At 41.3% G+C, this 16839-nt stretch overlaps 1 protein-coding gene across 3 annotated transcripts in view; it reads left to right on the forward strand.

The window, feature by feature from the left end:
* COL26A1 (collagen type XXVI alpha 1 chain) overlaps nt 1-16839 on the forward strand; it is a 191655-nt gene that overhangs the window by 73480 nt on the left and 101336 nt on the right. For 2 of the 3 annotated variants that reach the window (XM_088796758.1, XM_074328372.2), the window contains one exon: nt 9034-9137. In XM_088796758.1, coding sequence (XP_088652884.1) covers nt 9034-9137 — 104 coding nt within the window. The remainder of the gene's footprint in view (nt 1-9033; nt 9138-16839) is intronic. The other variant, XM_019752812.3, reaches the window with a different exon arrangement.

A 16839-nucleotide genomic window follows, 5' to 3' on the forward strand; every position in this document is an offset into this window, starting at 1 on the left:
TTGGATATATACCCAGAAGAGGGATTGCTGTATCATACAACAATTCTATTTTTCATTTTTTAAGGAACCTTCTGTACTATTTTCCATAGTAGCTGCACCAGTTTACATTTCCACCAACAGTAATCTTCTTTACTCAGTCCACTAATGCAAATGCTAATCTCTTCTGGAAACATCCTCACAGACACACCCAGCAATAATGTTTTACCAGATTTCTGGGTATCCCTTAGCCCAGTCAAGTTGACACATAAAACTAACCATAATAATAGCTAACATTTATTAGCCTTTGTATCTCCTTCCTGGAATTTGTGTTAAACATTTCATGTAAATCTGTATTAGTCCACTTGGGCTGCTGTAACAAAACGTGATAGACAAGGTAGCTGAAGCAATAGACATTTATTTTTCATAGTTCTTGAGTCTGGGACTTCCAAGATCAAGGTGCTGGCAGATTTGGTTCCTGGTGAAGTCCCTCTTTCTGGCTTACGGACAGCTGCTTTCTGTGTCCTTACGTGGAGGAAACAGAGAGAGAACTCTGATCTCTCTTCTTTTTGTTATAAGGACATCAATCCCACCACAGGGTCCCCACCCTTATGACCTCATCTAAACCCAATACCTCCCAAAGGCCCCACCTCTAAATACCAACATTTTGAGGGTTAGGGTTTCAACATATGAATTGGTGGGGTGACAGACATAAACATGCAGTCTATAATAGCATCATCTGTTTTTTATTTAACATTTACATTTTATTCCTTTTTTATTCCATGTATCAATTTTTTTTATTTTTTATTTATTGGGGTGACAATTGTTAGTAAAATTATATAGATTTCAGGTGTACAATTCTGTATTACATCATCTATAAATCCCATTGTGTGTTCACCACCCAGAGTCAGTTCTCCTTCCATCACCGTATATTTGATCCCCCTTACCCTCATCTCCCACCCCCCACCCCCCTTACCCTCTGGTAACCACTAAACTATTGTCTGTGTCTATGAGTTTTTGTTTCTCATTTATTTGTCTTGTTCTTTTGTTGTTTTTGGTTTATATACCACATATCAGTGAAATCATATGGTTCTCTGCATTTTATTCCTTTTTGAGTGATTTAAAAGGCATAAAATTCAAACTCCAAAAAGAAGAAACAAGTATACAGTGAAAACTAAGGACCCCACCCACACTGGAGGTGATCCCTGTTATCAGTTTCTTATGTTTTTTTCAAGAGATAAAGAATTCCAACTATGTCCCCAGTGAATATATACGTAAAAATTCAAAATGAAATAACAGAAAATAGAATTCAATGAGGCATAAAAAGGTTAATCTATCATGACCAAGGGGACTTATCCCAGGAATGCTAGGTTGGTTTAACATTTGAATGTTAATTAATACAATTCATCAAAATAACAGAATAAAGGAGAAAAACTATATGATCATCTCAATAGATGTAGAGAAATCATTTCATAAAATTCAGTGCCCGTTCATGATTAACAAAAAAAATCTCGCAGCAAACAAGGTATAGAAGGGACTGTCCTCAATCTAATAAATAGTGTCTACAATAAAACCTACAACTAACTTCATACTTAATTGATGAGATATTGTACACATTCCCCCTTAGTATGGGAACAAGAAAAGGACCACCATTATCACTGCTATTCAACATTATACTATAGGCAATAACACAAGGAGAAGAAATAAAAGGCATACAGCTCAGAAACAAAGATATAAAGAACTCTTTATCCACAGATGACATTATTGTGTACATAGAAAAATCAAAGGAATAGGCAGATATAGGACTTGAACTAATAAATGAACTTATCAAGGTCACTGAATACAAGTGTTCCCCACTCCTCTCAATTCATATGTTGAAATCTTAACCCCCAAGGTGATTAGGTCATGAGGGGGTTAGTGTTCTTATAAAAGAGGCGCCAGAGAGCTCCCTCGCCCCTTCCCACATGTGAGGACACAGCAGGAAGATGGTTGCCTACGAACCAGGAAGTGGGTCCTCACTAAATACAGAATCTGCCAGTGCCTTGATCTTGGGCTTCCCAGCTTCCAGAACTATGAAAAATTAATTTCTGTTACCGTTTCCCCGACAATAAGACCTAATCGGACACTCAGCTCTAATGAGTCTTTTGGAGCCAAAATTAATATAAGACACGGTATTATATTATGTTATACTATATTATATTATATTATATTATATTATATTATATTATATTATATTATATTATATTATATTATTATGTCATATAGGACCCAGCCTTATATTATAGTAAAATAAAACTGGGTCTTATATTAATTTTTGCTCCAAAAGATGCATTAGAGCTGATGGTCCTGCTAGGTTCTATTTTCGGGAAAACACGGTATCTATGAGCCACCCAGTCTATGGTATTCTGTTGTAGCAGCCTGGACGGACAAAGACACAGGTTAATATACAAATAAATGAATAACTATTTACTAGCAGAAGCAAGTGGAAAGTGAAATGTAAAAAACCTTCAGGTACAGGAAAAAATATAAAACTAAACCATTAATACTGTTATGGGGTGAATGTTTGTATCCCCCAAATTCATATGTTGAAGCCCTAACCCCCAATGTGACTGTATTTGAAGATGGGGTCCCTAAGGAAATAATTAAGTTTAAATGAAGTTACAAAGGTGGGGGGCCCCGATCCAACAGGATTAGTGTCTTTATAAGAAGAGACACCAGAGTGCATATTCTCTCTCTCTCTCTGTCTCCCTACACACACACACACACACACACACACACACACACACACACACACACGGCCATATGAGGACACAGTGAGAAAGGGTCTGTCTGCTAGTCAGGAAGAGAGTCCTCACCAGAAACTGAATTGGCTGGAATCTTGATCTTGAACTTCCCAGCCTTCAGAACTGTGAGAAAATAAATTTCTGTTGTTTAAGCCATCCAGTTTATGATATTTTGTAATGGCAGTCTGAGCAGATGAAGACAAATATTTAGGAGTAAATTTAACAAAAGACATGCACCCAGCTGAGAAAGATGAAAGATCTAAGTAAATGGAAAGTTCTGCCATATTCATGGATAGGAAGACTCAATATTATTATTGACATTTTCTCGCCAAAATTAGACTTTCTGTAAAATATTCATATCTTTCGATCTATTTGATATTTTTCTATGAAACTTTCAGTGTTTTAGTTTAAAAAGAGGTGCAAAATATGTGTTATTCTCGTCTCCCGCGCTTTGGTATAAAAAGCGATATGATGAGTTTACTCGTTTCCCACAAAAAATGTGTTATTAAGATGTCAGTTCTCTAGAAATTGATCTATAGATTTTATGTCATCTTTATCAAAATCATAGTGTTTTTTTTTTTATTTTTTGCAGAAATTGATAAGTCAATTTAAAAATCTGTGGGAATGTAAAGGACCGGGAAACCTAAGACAATCTTGAAGGAGAATAAAGTTGGAAGATTTACATTACCACCAGATTTTAAAACTTACCATAAAATTACGTTTATTAAGACAGTGTGGTTTTGGTGCAAGGATAGAAAAATAGATCAATGGCACAGAACAGAGTCCAGAAACAGATCCACATTTAAACAATCATTTGGTTGTCAACAAGGCGCTAAAATACTTCAGTGGGGGAAAAGAAGGTCTTTTTTCTTGATGTTCTTGATGCTGGAGCAAGTGGATAGCCAAATGAAAAACAATGAACCTTGACTCCTACCCAATAAATAATAAAATTTAAAACATTTGTAAATTGAACTTCATCAAAATTAAAAACTGATTATCATAAATACACCTTTAAGAAAATGAAAAGGCAAGCCACAGATTGGGAGGAAACATTTGCAATACATATATGTGACAAAGGCCTCCTATAAAGATATATATTGGGGCGGACGGGTAGCTCAGTTGGTTAGAGCGCGAGCTCTGGGCAACGGGGCTGCTGGTGCGATTCCCACATGGGCCAGTGAGCTGCGCCCTCCACAACTAGAATGAAGTCTATAAGCTGCCATTCAGCAACCAGGTGCTCAGATGTCTCAGTTGGTTGGAGCACCGGCTCTCAACCACAAGGTTGCCGGTTCGACTCCCGCAAGAGATGGTGGGCTCTGTTTTGCCCCCCTTCCCACCAGCAACTAAGATTGAACATGGCACCTTGAGCTGAGCTGCCGCTGAGCTACCGGATGGCTCAGTTGGTTGGAACACATCCTCTCAACCACAAGGTTGCCGGTTCGATTCCCGCAAGGGATGGTGGGCTGCACCACCTACAACTAACAACGGCAACTGGACGTGGAGCTGAGCTGCGCCCTCCACAACTAAGACTGGAAGGACAACAACTTGTCTTGATGGAAGTACACACTGTTCCTCAATAAAGTCCTGTTCCCCTTCCCCAATAAAATCTTTACAAAAAAAAGTAAAATCCCATAAAATATATGACGTATGATTATACCAATTAAAATCCAAATCCCATAGTAAAAAAAAAAAAGAATATATATGTCTTACAAATCAATAAGGAAAAGACACAAAACCCAATGTGAAAGTGGGCAAAAGTCTTGAACAGCCACTTCACAAAAAAGATATTCAAATGACAAACACAAAAAGAGGTTACTTTATTTAGTCAACAGGAATTGCAAATTAAAATCATAACGAGACTACTGCATACACGCTGGAATGACTGAAATGAAAATGACTGACAGTATCAAACCTTGGAAAGGTTATAGAACAACTGGAACTCATACACTGCTGCTAGGTGTGTGAATGGGTTCGTCCAAACAGGTCATGGAAACCTGTTTGTAGCATCTACTCAAGTTAACATGTATCCATCGTGTGTCCCATCAATTCTATACTGAGGTACACATACTCTAGAGAGATGGAAACATCTGTTTACAAAGACTTATATGAGCACCCTCATAGCATCTTTTTTCCATCATAGCCCAAGACTGGAAACAACCCAAATGTCCATCAACAGGAGAATGGTATATTTATATGATGGAATATTATGTAGCAATAAAAAGGAACAAAACAGTTCTATACTTACCATGGATGAACCTCACAGACCTAATGCATGAGTGAAAGAAGGCAAACACAAATGATTGCATGCTGTAAGAGTCCATTTGTATGAAATTTTAGAACAGGCAAAACTAATCTCTGGTGAGAGAAGTCAGAAAAGTGGTTATGTGTAGGGGCTGGGTAATCAGTATGGAGGGGGCACAAGGAGACTTGAGGGATGGGAGTGTTGGTGTCCCCATAGGTATAAGTTCATTGAGCTAAACATCAGATTTACCTATTTTACTGTATGTAAATTATATTTTAATCACAGAAGAAAACAATTTCATCATAATGTGAGGAGTGAACTCAGTGCTATTCCCTTCATAGAACTTGTCACCGTATGTGGTCACATTCATGTGTGACATATGACTCGTAGTGCCACAAGCTCTGACGGAGTGTGCCTGCCTTCTTCATTCTTGTATCCCAAGCGCCTGGCACACAGCAGGCTCTTGGTATGTATCTGCTGAGTGCACGGAGGAGTGTCGGGTTAAAACCAAGCTCTGTATCATGTGTCGTGGGAGGGCTGGGAAGGGAGCCTGTGAACTCTGGCCAGGGGGCGGGGGTGCTTCACAGAGGAGGAGGGGACATTTGAATCCCACCCTCAAAGCTCTTGGGGATTTTTCTCAGGCAGAGTGAAGGAGAAGGGCAGGTAGGCGCACATGCCCAGGGACAGGAAGAACAGCTTGTGTGCTGGAAGTAGAATAGCCTTGGCTGGTGTGGCAAGGTAGGTAAGGTCTTATTTACTGGCCTTGAAAGTTTGGAAGGTTTTGAGAGAGGACAGTCATAAAAACTGGGTCTGCATTTTGGAAAGACCACTGGGTTTGCGGACTGGACCCTAGCGGAAGGGCTGAGTTCTTCATGGACGCAGGAGGTTAACCTCTTCAGCTTCTTGCCCAGACTGGGGGACAAGGCACCAACACTGAGCCTGCCATTGGCCTTCAGGTGAGATGAGGGGGCAGACACGGTGAGCCCTAGCCCTCTGGGCTGATGAAGCAGTGCCACCTACTGGTGTGCCCTGCTCTAGGACTTCGCAGGCCATCTGGTTCCTTCTGGTCCCAGACTGGGACAGGCCGGCCCGTGGCCTTAGAATGAGGGGCAGAAAAACTTTCTCTGGAGGACGAGCTCTCCCTCTGGTTCAGGGGCTCAAGGTTGGTACCTTGTGCAGCTGTAGGGAGGAAAAGTGTTCCCCCGTACTGAATGGACACAAACGAATATTACTAGGCTCTGCCAGTTCTGCCTGCATTTGGACCTCGTTTCCACCACCTTCTAGCAGTATGATCTTCAGAAAGTTACTTAACCTCTTTGTGCCTCAGTTTTCTCATCTATAAATTAGGAATAGGAATAGTGTCCCCCTGTTACAATTGTTATGAGTCAACAAATATAAAACACTCAGAACAGTGCCTGGTACGTGGTGAACATTCAATCAAAACTCTTATGTCCACCCGTATTACTATTATCTTTAATCACCATCATCATTCAAGGCACGGACCGGAGAATGCCTGGCGCATTTGGAGAACTCACGGGCTGGAGGCCGAGGGGTGGCCTGTGGCACAGGGGGCTGTGTGAGCTGGAGAAGGGCCTGCACAGGTGGCTCAGACTCTCCTAATCACCGCGGGGATATTGAAGGGTGCAGCCCGAGACGCACGAGCTCAGATCTACGTTTTGTAAACCTAGCACCTGTGTATCTCTTTCTGCTTCCAGTGCCTTGCACACATGCCCTTCCAGCGAGCCTCAGGCTCCACATCCTGGTCTCCACCATGCAGACCAGGCAACAGGCTCAGGGAGGTTAAGAAATGTGTGCAAATCCAGTGGTGAACTAAGGACAGAGCCCAAAGCCCAGGGCTTGAGCCCTGCCGCCTAGGGCTCCATCTACCCCATGGTGCTGAGGTTATGGGGGGACCCGTTCACGGCATCACATTCGCTTGGCAGGACATGAGCAGCAAGCTACTTGACCCTTCTGTGCCCTGCATGTCAGCCCTGTGTGTATTCTGAAGCTTTTCAGGTTCTCTCAGCTGGAGCAACAATCTTACTCCAGGAATGAATTTTAGAATCGATATCTTTTTTTTTGGTTTTTGTTTTTGTTGTTTTTTTCCAGTTTTATTGAGAAATAATTGGTGTGTGTCACTGTATAAGTTTAAGATGTACAGCATGATGGTTTGATTTATATACATCGTGAAATGATGACCACAATAAAAATGGAATTTTTAAACTAAATTAAAGCTTCTCCCTTCTCCCAGGTGGGCCCGTTTCAGGCCAGGAGACCGGCATCAGAAAGGAGGTGTGAGGGTTGAGCCTGTGAATGAGAACATGTGAGTGTTGAGTGTGTGAGTATGTGTGTGAAAGCACGTGAGTATGTGTATGCATGTGACTGGATGTGTGAGTGTGTGAATGAATCTGTGTTATGAGTGTGAAAGTGTGTGTTGTTTGTTATGCAGTTCAGTGTGTTTGTACTCCTTGGACGCAGGCTCACCAACCCACCTACATCCCACCAGGCCACCTGCTGTGAGGAGTGGTGATCACAACGCTCTGCCACACCCAACCCCCAGGGCCTACACCAGCTGCTTCCTGTGCGGGGATTTGAGAGTCCAAAGGCCTGGATTTGCTCTCCAGGACTCAGCTGTGGGCACCTCCGTAGGCAGACTTCCGGCCCCTGGCTTGAAGGTTCCTTCCCCTGGCTGCGCACTGCCACACACCTCTTAGATATCCAGAGGGAAGCTGATTTGCTGGAATGTGTACGAAACATGAGTGAGAGGATTTTTTTTTTTTTTAAGAGAAATTAGTGTCACAGGATTGTTCAGATTCAGTGCAGTATTTCTGAAATTCAGGACGTGGTGTGTGTTTTCCCATAAAACAGTGCGTCTCAAAACAGCGTGCCTGCCGCTACCAGTTAATTAATATTTTTTTCCATTTACCGATTAAGTTGCTTGGTGTCAGCAGATTCAGATTTTGTGAAGTCACGTAGTTTTGCGTTCGAGAAGAAGTTGTGCCAACTTGATTAAGCAGCAAAATTACGATGAGGCATGTTAATAAGAAGCAAATAATAAGGCTGAATCTGCCCTCTTTGTGAAATTGGGTCATACATGTTATATTCACTGTTCTTGGAGTTTCACAAAATTCCAAAATAAATTTGATACAAAATAAGCATCAAACTTATTTGTAAGAAAAAATTCAAAACTGTAGGACTATGAAATCTGACCACGGAATCCATAGCAGTTTGCAGAACATTTTATTGCCGTAAGGGTCCCAACTGCTGGATTGTAAGTTGTCATTGAAGTCTCTCTCATCCATTAGGCTGTGATTTTCTTGAGGGTGGGGACAGTTTTATCAGTCTGTGACCACAGTACGGCATGTAGTTGGTGCTTAATAAGTGTTCATTGGATGAATCAACAAGAAGAAATAAAAATTGGGGAAAAGATTGGAATTCAGTCACTTGTGGGTAGTTGGAAGTTGTGCAGGTTATTTTTCTTTTCCATATTCATTATTGGGCTGTCATGACAAAGCATCATAGACTGTGGGCTTCAACAACAGACATTTATTTTCTCAGGCAGCTGTCTTCTGCTGTGTCCCCACATGGCCTTTCCTCAGTGTGTGAAAGTGACTCTCTTTTTTTCCTTTTCTTATAAAGCCACCAGTCCTATTGGATTAGGGTCCCACCCTTATAACCTCACTTCACCTTAAATATCTCCTAAAGGCCCTATGTCCAAATACAGTCACCTTGGGGGCTTATGGCTTCAACATATGAATTCCAGGGGACACACTTCAGACCATAGCAGTCAGTGCGCAGGATGTTTCCTCATCACAGGTGTTCACCCTTGGAGACTTTCAGGAAGACAGAGCTGGAAGGAACTCGAGAACACACTTGGCATAGAGAGGGGTGGTCACTTGCCCAGGGCCACACAGCCAGTGGCACAGAGCTGGGGCGGCTCCCAGGGGCCTGGGCTGGGCCAGCTCTGCAGGGGTGGGGTCTGGGGGTGGGCAGTTGGGTGCTCACACTGTCCTGACGCTGACCTTGTGTTAGTTACAGGACTCTGATCAGACCCACATACAGAGTGTCCTACCGAACGGTGACGGCGCTGGAGTGGAGGTGCTGCCCTGGCTTTACCGGGAGCAACTGTGATGAGGGTGAGTCCACTGGGGCACAGAGGGCAGGGGACGGGACACTGGCCGGGCTGGACGTCAGAGTCCTGGGGGCTTCTTCCCCTGCCCTCCTCCTGTGAACATGTCTTTGTTCCTCCACATTTCTTCCTTCCTTTTCCCAAGCACCTGAAGCAAGTGCTCTGGACTGGCCAAACTGGGGGGAGTCTGCCACCCTGCCTGTGGCACTGAGGTGGGATCCTTGTGTGCACAGTTTGGGTAGGCGATGGAGGAGACCCATGTGCCCGGCCTGGGGGAAAGGATTTGACTTACAGCCTATTGCTTCCTCTCTGGCTTTGACTTACCCAGAAATTGGGGCAGGCAGAGCAGGAAGTTTGGGCTCTGAGCAAATGCAGGTGGGGATCCACCAGCCTTGGAGCCACGTCTGTTGTAGAATGAGGCAGATAAACCTGGTGGGTGGCAGCAGAAGGAAGGCCTCTCCCGGCTGCCCCTGCCCTTCTGCCCGGCTGGTGCCCAGTGGGAGGACAGGAGAACGGGGCCTGGAGCCGAGCCGTCCTTCCAATGCCTGGGCTGGGCTCAGCTTGGCTCTGGGGCCTGATGGAGCCAGACAGCTGCACTCGGATGGAAGTCAGAGATGGCCAACAGCAAATCTCTGCCGTGCTCATAGCCTGGGAAAGCAGGGCCTGCCTAACGAACAGGTTTGCAGCCCACCTTGTTCGCAGTATACCTGGCCAGTCCGAAGCCTCAGGGGTCAGTTTTGTTGGAAACAGTAGTTCTCATCAACCTTGACTTTCTAACAGAATTAGTCCCTCTCATCTTTTTCATTACCTAACTTACAGATTGTGTCATATATATATGCTTTTATAATATAAGCAAGGTGATAATAAAGTTATGATAAGTTATAAGTTAGACATGTGCTTTTACTATATACTGCCTAATAACATAACAACAGAACTAGCAGTAATAGTGATGATGGTGGTGCTTCCAGGGGCCTGTGGCCCAAAGCTGAGCTGAAGGAAGGGGTTGGGATATAAAAGGGTCCTGATTTGCGAGCTGCCTGATCCTGGAAGTGGAGGGTGGGTAGCCTTCGGAGCACAGGACTGCCCTGGGCCTTTCCTTGGGGAGGAGCAAGGGGGAGCTCAAGGGTGAGGGGTGAGGGGAGGCTGGGCTCCTCCAGGTGGAGGCGTGGGTGGCAGGACCCTGTACTTTATGTGTTGAATGAACACAACTCACACCAGTTCCCTCGCTGAGGTATGAAGTCCTCAGAGCACCTGTCAGTGCATGGCTGTGGGGAGAGATATCTCGTCCCTCTAACAGAACAGAGCAGCCCTGTTCTCTAGATTCTGCAAGAGGCTGGAGAGGCAAGGGTTTCGAGAGAGGTGATTGATTTACCCTTAAGTAACTCACTGGGCGATTTTCAACCATCACTGAAATGAGCTCCGTTGGGCTCCGCCCAGTGGAGTAATGGTTTACCATCATGGCCTTGCATTAGGAAGGCTTCCAGGCCCTTCTCTCAGCTCCCAGAGCCTCCAGGCTCCCCCTGGCCACCTGCCCCCCACAATTGCCTGAGGTGACTATAATCGTGTGTCTGCCTCTTGCCACCCTGCAGGACTGTCTGGTTCTTCTAAGGGTTACTGGTCCCGGCCTAAAGGGGCCCCTTCCTCTGTCTCCTGGAAACCGCTGCAGCACTAGAGCATATATGTTTTTCATCTCTCTTCATAATCTCTTTATTAGAGAAATGAATGAACTACTAAATGAAGTATAAGTCTCAAAATGTTTAAGTCATAATTCTCACACAAGTCAATAGTGAGCATGTGTTTTATTGAACTCCTTTGATGAGGGAACCAACAGAATGGCAAAGCTGATTCAAAAGAGGATTACAGATACTGATGTATATGCTGATTGGGGTGCCCCAAGACCACCTTCAGGTCTGATAATTCACTAGAAGGGCTCACAGAACTCATGAATATGTTTACGGTTTCTTACAGTGAAAGGAGACAGATTAAAATCAGCCCAGGAAAGAGATGCAGGGGGCAGAGTCCACGAGGGGTCCACACTCAGAGTGTTCAGATGTCCCCCGCCCTCCCCCCAGCGTTAACCTCTCCCAGCAATGACTTCTGACAACGTGCTTGGGGTATTTCCAACCTGGGAAGTTCCCTGAGCCAGAATTGTCAGTGGCCCTCAGTCACGTATATGAGGTCAGACAATGAAGTTCGTGAACTCATCCTAGACAAAGTGCTACCTACCTCATTGTTGAATATCTCTATGGTCACATTCAAAGTACTCCCCTTGGGAAGCTATGCACTGACCTTAGCATCTAGTCCACCCTTCAAAGCAATTTTGGAACTCTTTTTCTGGAATAGCCATCAGAGCTGTTGTTGTATTACCCTTGATGTCTTGAATGTCATCAAAATGTCTTCCTTTCAATATTTCCTGTATCTTTCAATAAAGAAATAAGTCATTGGGGACCAGATCAGGTGAGTAGGGAGGGTGTTCCAATACAGTTATTTGTTTCCTGGCTAAAAACTCCCTCACAGACAGTGCTGTGGAAACTGGTGCATTGTCGTGATGCAAGAGCCATGAATTGTTGGCGAAAAGTTCAGGTTGTCTAATTTTTTCATGCAGCCTTTTCAGCACTTCCACATAGTCAACTTGGTTAACTGTTTGTCCAGTTAGAAAATTCATAATGAATAATCCCTCTGATATCAAGAATAGGTTAGCAACATCGATGCAACAAGTTCACGAACTTAATTGTCAGACCTCATACACTTGATGACTGCTTTCATGGCTGAGCTGTTCCTAGCCCTTTTGGAGGTTGAGCTGGCACTGCGTGGCCCAGGGATGCCCTAAATATCACATTGTTAGCATAGACTGGCATGTCCCAAGTTTCCCAGGTCAACAAAGCCACTTTCATCGGCAGGCCCTTCCAAGGGTTTAGAGATCACCTCCCAGGAGCCATGTGCAATGGCTGGACCTCTCTCTGGGTAAGGTCAGTCCATCACTGATATATCCATTACATTTTCTAATCCATTATATTTTATGTTTATATTATTTATATTATATATCATTATGTCTATAAATTATATATGTATATTATATATAATGTTAATATATACACACACACATATATATATATATATAATGTGAAGTATATTATATATATATGAAATAATATCACTAAAGGACAATAAAAAACAAAACCCTTGGGCTATCCTCTCTACTGAGCAGAAATCACTTGCACCTCACCAGTTTTGTATGAGTTAACATCCAATGTTGCAGAACCTGGGCTGTAATCCGTAATATGTGGTAAATAAACAAAGTGACATTCTCCCAGGGAGTCAGTGGCACTTAGGCTCATTAGAGGGTGCTCTAGCATGACATGAAAAGGTGAGGCCATCAACTTTTTGCCCTATTTCCATGTTTTGGGTAACCCTCCTTGCAGATGAGTGGATGAAGCCCAGAGGGCATGTCCAGCGAAGGGCGAAGGGCGAGGCATGCCTCCTTCAGAAAGCGTCAAGGTCAAGTGTCTCCTTACTAGCTGTGAACACGAGGGTTCCTGAGCTGGTGAGGATTCCTGGGAGTGTGAGGACCTGGGCTGAGTTTGGGACTGGCTTCTGAAAGCCTTTCTAAAGATTCTACATTCCTGAAAACGAAACAATAAAGACAAAAGTTGAAATCAAGGCAGTGCCTGTGAGTTGAAGCACATTCCTAAGATGGCTGTGGAGGATCCTGGGCCATTTATTCCCACTCAGTCCCATTGCTGCCTCTCAGAGGTGTGTTTTGCTTTGGGTCAGATGAGATTTGCCAGGAGAAGCATCTTTTTTCTTTGGCTATGTATGGTCTTCCTTCCAAGTGCTCAGGCCTCTGGTCTTATGACTCAGGGCTCGTGACTGCCTACGGGAGGAGGCTCCCGCCGCCCAGGTGGCCTCTTTCTGGGCCTGCATTCTCCTTTCTGTGTCTCCCCAGGTCCTTCTTCCTACTAGCCTCTTTTTTTTTCCTCCCTGGATACCCCAGGAGTGCAGGCTAAAGGCTTGGGGATACTATCCTTCATAGATATGTCTATATATAGTTGACCCAAATTATTTGCAGATTCTGTGAATTCGCCTACTTGCTGACGTTTACTTGAAACCCCCCAAATCAATAAATACTTGCGGCACTTTCGTGGTCTTTCACAGATATGCATAGAGTGGCAAACAATTTGAGTCACCCAACTCTCGTACTCCCAACTGAGGTTGCAATGGCTCTGCCTTCTTGTTTCAACTATTATACTGCAAACAAGTGTCCTTTTCAAGATCTGTTTAATGCCATGTTTTCCACATTTTTATGCTTTTTGGGGTGATCCCATTGTTTAAAATGTTCCCAAGCGTAGGGCTGTCTATTGTTCCTTAGTGCAAAACAGCTATAATGTGCCTTTTGGAGAAAATACATGGGTTATATGAGATTTGTTCAGGCATTGGTACTGTTGGCTGTGAGTTCAATGTTAATGAATCAACCATATATATTTAATAAGGCATTTTTAAATAGAAGTACACATAAAACAAGGTCACATATTGATCAGTTGATGAAAATATTGTGACCGGACGCTTGTAGGTAAGAGCCTAACCCTGTACTTCCCCTAGGAGCAATGGTTCAGTATTTGCTAATTCAGAGTTCCCGGTGTCTTTATAGAACATAACTACCGTAAATAATGAAAATTAACTGTATCTATGAATCTCTATCTATAAGTATATTTATATATCTAGAAATATATATTTTTTCTTATTAAAAAAGCAAGTACATGTGTAGAAAAAGGGAAAACATCCTCTTAAGATAACCTCAAGTCTCACTTCGGTGAAATGCCTCCAGCCCATTTTCTGTGCTTACACGTCAGTTGTAATGTACATGCTGTTTGATAACTTTCTTTTTCAAAAAAGTTGTCATGAACATCTCTCCTCGTCAATACATAACTTTCTATAGTATCATTTTTAGTGGCTGCGGAATTTGGTTACACACTTTAGTAACTACACTGCTATTACAAGATATTTAAGTTGCTTCCAATATTAAATTATTAATAACATTGTTGTAAACATCTTCTTTTTAACTGAGGTAAAATTAACATACACTGAAATACACTAATCTTGCATGTACAATTTGATGAGTTTGATAAATGCATAAACATTTCCATCATCTCCCAGATATTTCCCACCCCTAAGCAACCACTGTTCTAGTTTCTATCATCACAGATCAGTTTTACCTATTCTTGAACTTCATATAAATGGAATCATATAGTATAGGTCCCTTTTGTGTATGGTTTCTTTCGCTTAACATAATTTTTGAGATGTGTTCATGCTGTTACTTGTGTATCAATTGTTTATTCATTAATGTTACTGGGTATTATTCCATTGTATAAACAACCACAATTTTATTCATTCATTCTCCTGTGGATAGATATTTGGGATGTTTCTAGTTTTCGGCTTTATGAAGAAAGCTTCTGTGAACATTCTTGTGTATGTCTTTCTGTCGACATATGTTTTTATTTCCCTCGGGTAAATCCCTAAGAGTGGCATTGCTAGGTTGTGGTATATGTTTAATTTTATAAGAAAGAGCCAAACTCTTTTCCAAAGTGGTTTTACCATTTTACACTTCTACCAGGAAAGTATGTTCCAATTGCTCCAAATCCTTGACAACATTTGGTGTTGTCAGTCTTTTTTATTTTAGCCATTGCAGTGGTGTGAAATGCTCTCTCACTGTGATTTTAATTTTCGTTTCCCTGCTGGCTAATGATGTTGAGCATCTATTTATGCCTACCTTATATGATTACCAGCCATTCTTATACCATTTATTTTTGCGTGTGAAGTGTCTAAGACTTTTGCCCATTTTAAATTGAGTTGTTTAATTTTATAAGAAATAGCCAAACTTTTTTCCAAAGAGGTTTTAACAGTTTACATTCTCACAAAGTATGTCACAAATGTTCCATATTCTTGCCAACATTTGGTGGTGTTAGTCTTTTTAATGTTAGCTATTCTAGTGGGAATGAAATGGAATGTAATTGTAGTTTCTTCTTTTTAAAGACTGTTTTGACCACCCTAGTTCCTTTGCATTTTCATAAAAATCTTACAATCAACTTATTAATGTCTACAAAAAGCTGTTTGTTGGGGTTGGGATTAGGATTGTGATAAATTTATAGTCCAATTTTGGAAGACTGGATATCTTAATAATGAGTCTGCTGATTCATGAACATGGTATAGCTCTCCGTTTATCTAGGCTTTTAAAATTTTTTCTCAGCCATATTTTGTAGTTTTCAGAGTAGAGAGCATGCTTGTCTTTTATTAAATTGATTTCTAAATATTTTGTATTTTTGGTTCTTTTTAAAAAGTGGAAATGCTTTTAAAATTTTCATTTTCTAATTTTTTTGCTGCTAGTATATAGAAATATATTTGATTTTAAAATATTTACATTGTATACAAAAACTGTGATAAATTTATTTATTATTTTTAATAGCTTATTTATTGATTCCTTTGGATTTCCTACCAAAACTATCATGTCTTCTGTGAATAAAGACATTTTTACTTCTTCCTTTCAAATCTTTATGACTTATATTTCTTCTTATTGCCTTATTGGGCTGGCTAGAACTTCTAGTAAAATGTTTAATAGAAGTGCTGAGAACAGACATATTTGCCCTGTTTCTGGTCATAGTGAGGAAGTTCTCAATATTTCATTATTAAGTATGTTGTTAGTAGTAGATATTTCACATATGCTATTTATCAGATGAAGATAATCACTTGTATTCTTAGTTTGTTGAAAGTATAGGTACTGAATCTTGTCAAATGTTTTTTTCTGCATCTATATTAAGGTGATCATATATTTTTATTCTTTATTTGTTAATGAGACAAATATCATTGATTTAGAATACTAAACCAACTTTTTGTTCCTGAGAATAACATTATTATTACTGAGATAAACCTCATTTGGATGTATTATTCTTTTTTATATTTCCATATTTGATATTTATCTGTAATTTTCTCATAATGTCTGTTAGTTTTTAGTTATGAGGGTTATGCTGTTCTCATAAAAAGAATTAGGAAAATGTCCCTCCTCCTCTATTTTCTGAAAGCACTTTTTTTTTTTTTTTGTAAAATTGATATTACTTTTTCCTTAAATGTTTAATAGAATTCATAATGAAACCATCTGGACCTGTAGTTTTCTTTGTGGGAAAATTTTTGATAGCATATTCATTGTTATCAACTGAATTTGATAGCATAGGTTTTATAGATATGGGGCTATACATAGATACAGCGCTATACATGTTCTCTAAATTTTTAATAATTACTTATACATTTTACAATTTAAATTTATTGAGGTATAATTTACATACAACTTATTACATACACATTATTTATGCACAACAGAAGTGTACAGTTCAATAAGTTTTGACCCCATGAATATTTTTCTACACAATTCTCTACTTTCTGGTTGGTATTCTGTCCACCAAATTTGCTTCAGCCTCCCTGAACTCTGGTTTCTTTCTCTTCAATTCAGAGAAATTGCCATGTTCTACTTAGTCACCTCTCCATGTGCTCTGGTCCAGAAGGTACCTCTAGGAATCACCTTGTTTGTTTCTCTTCTCTCAGGAATCATTGTGCCACGTTCAATGTTTGTGAGCATTTGTTTCATAAATTTTGTCCAAATGTTGAATTGTTTATGGTGGGAGGGCAAGTTAGTATGAGTTAGTATGACTGGAAGCAGAAAT

The sequence above is a fragment of the Rhinolophus sinicus genome, chromosome 3 (genome assembly GCF_057876585.1).
Source record: "Rhinolophus sinicus isolate RSI-liver-muscle chromosome 3, RSI-T2T, whole genome shotgun sequence".
Taxonomy (NCBI): Eukaryota; Metazoa; Chordata; class Mammalia; order Chiroptera; family Rhinolophidae; genus Rhinolophus; species Rhinolophus sinicus.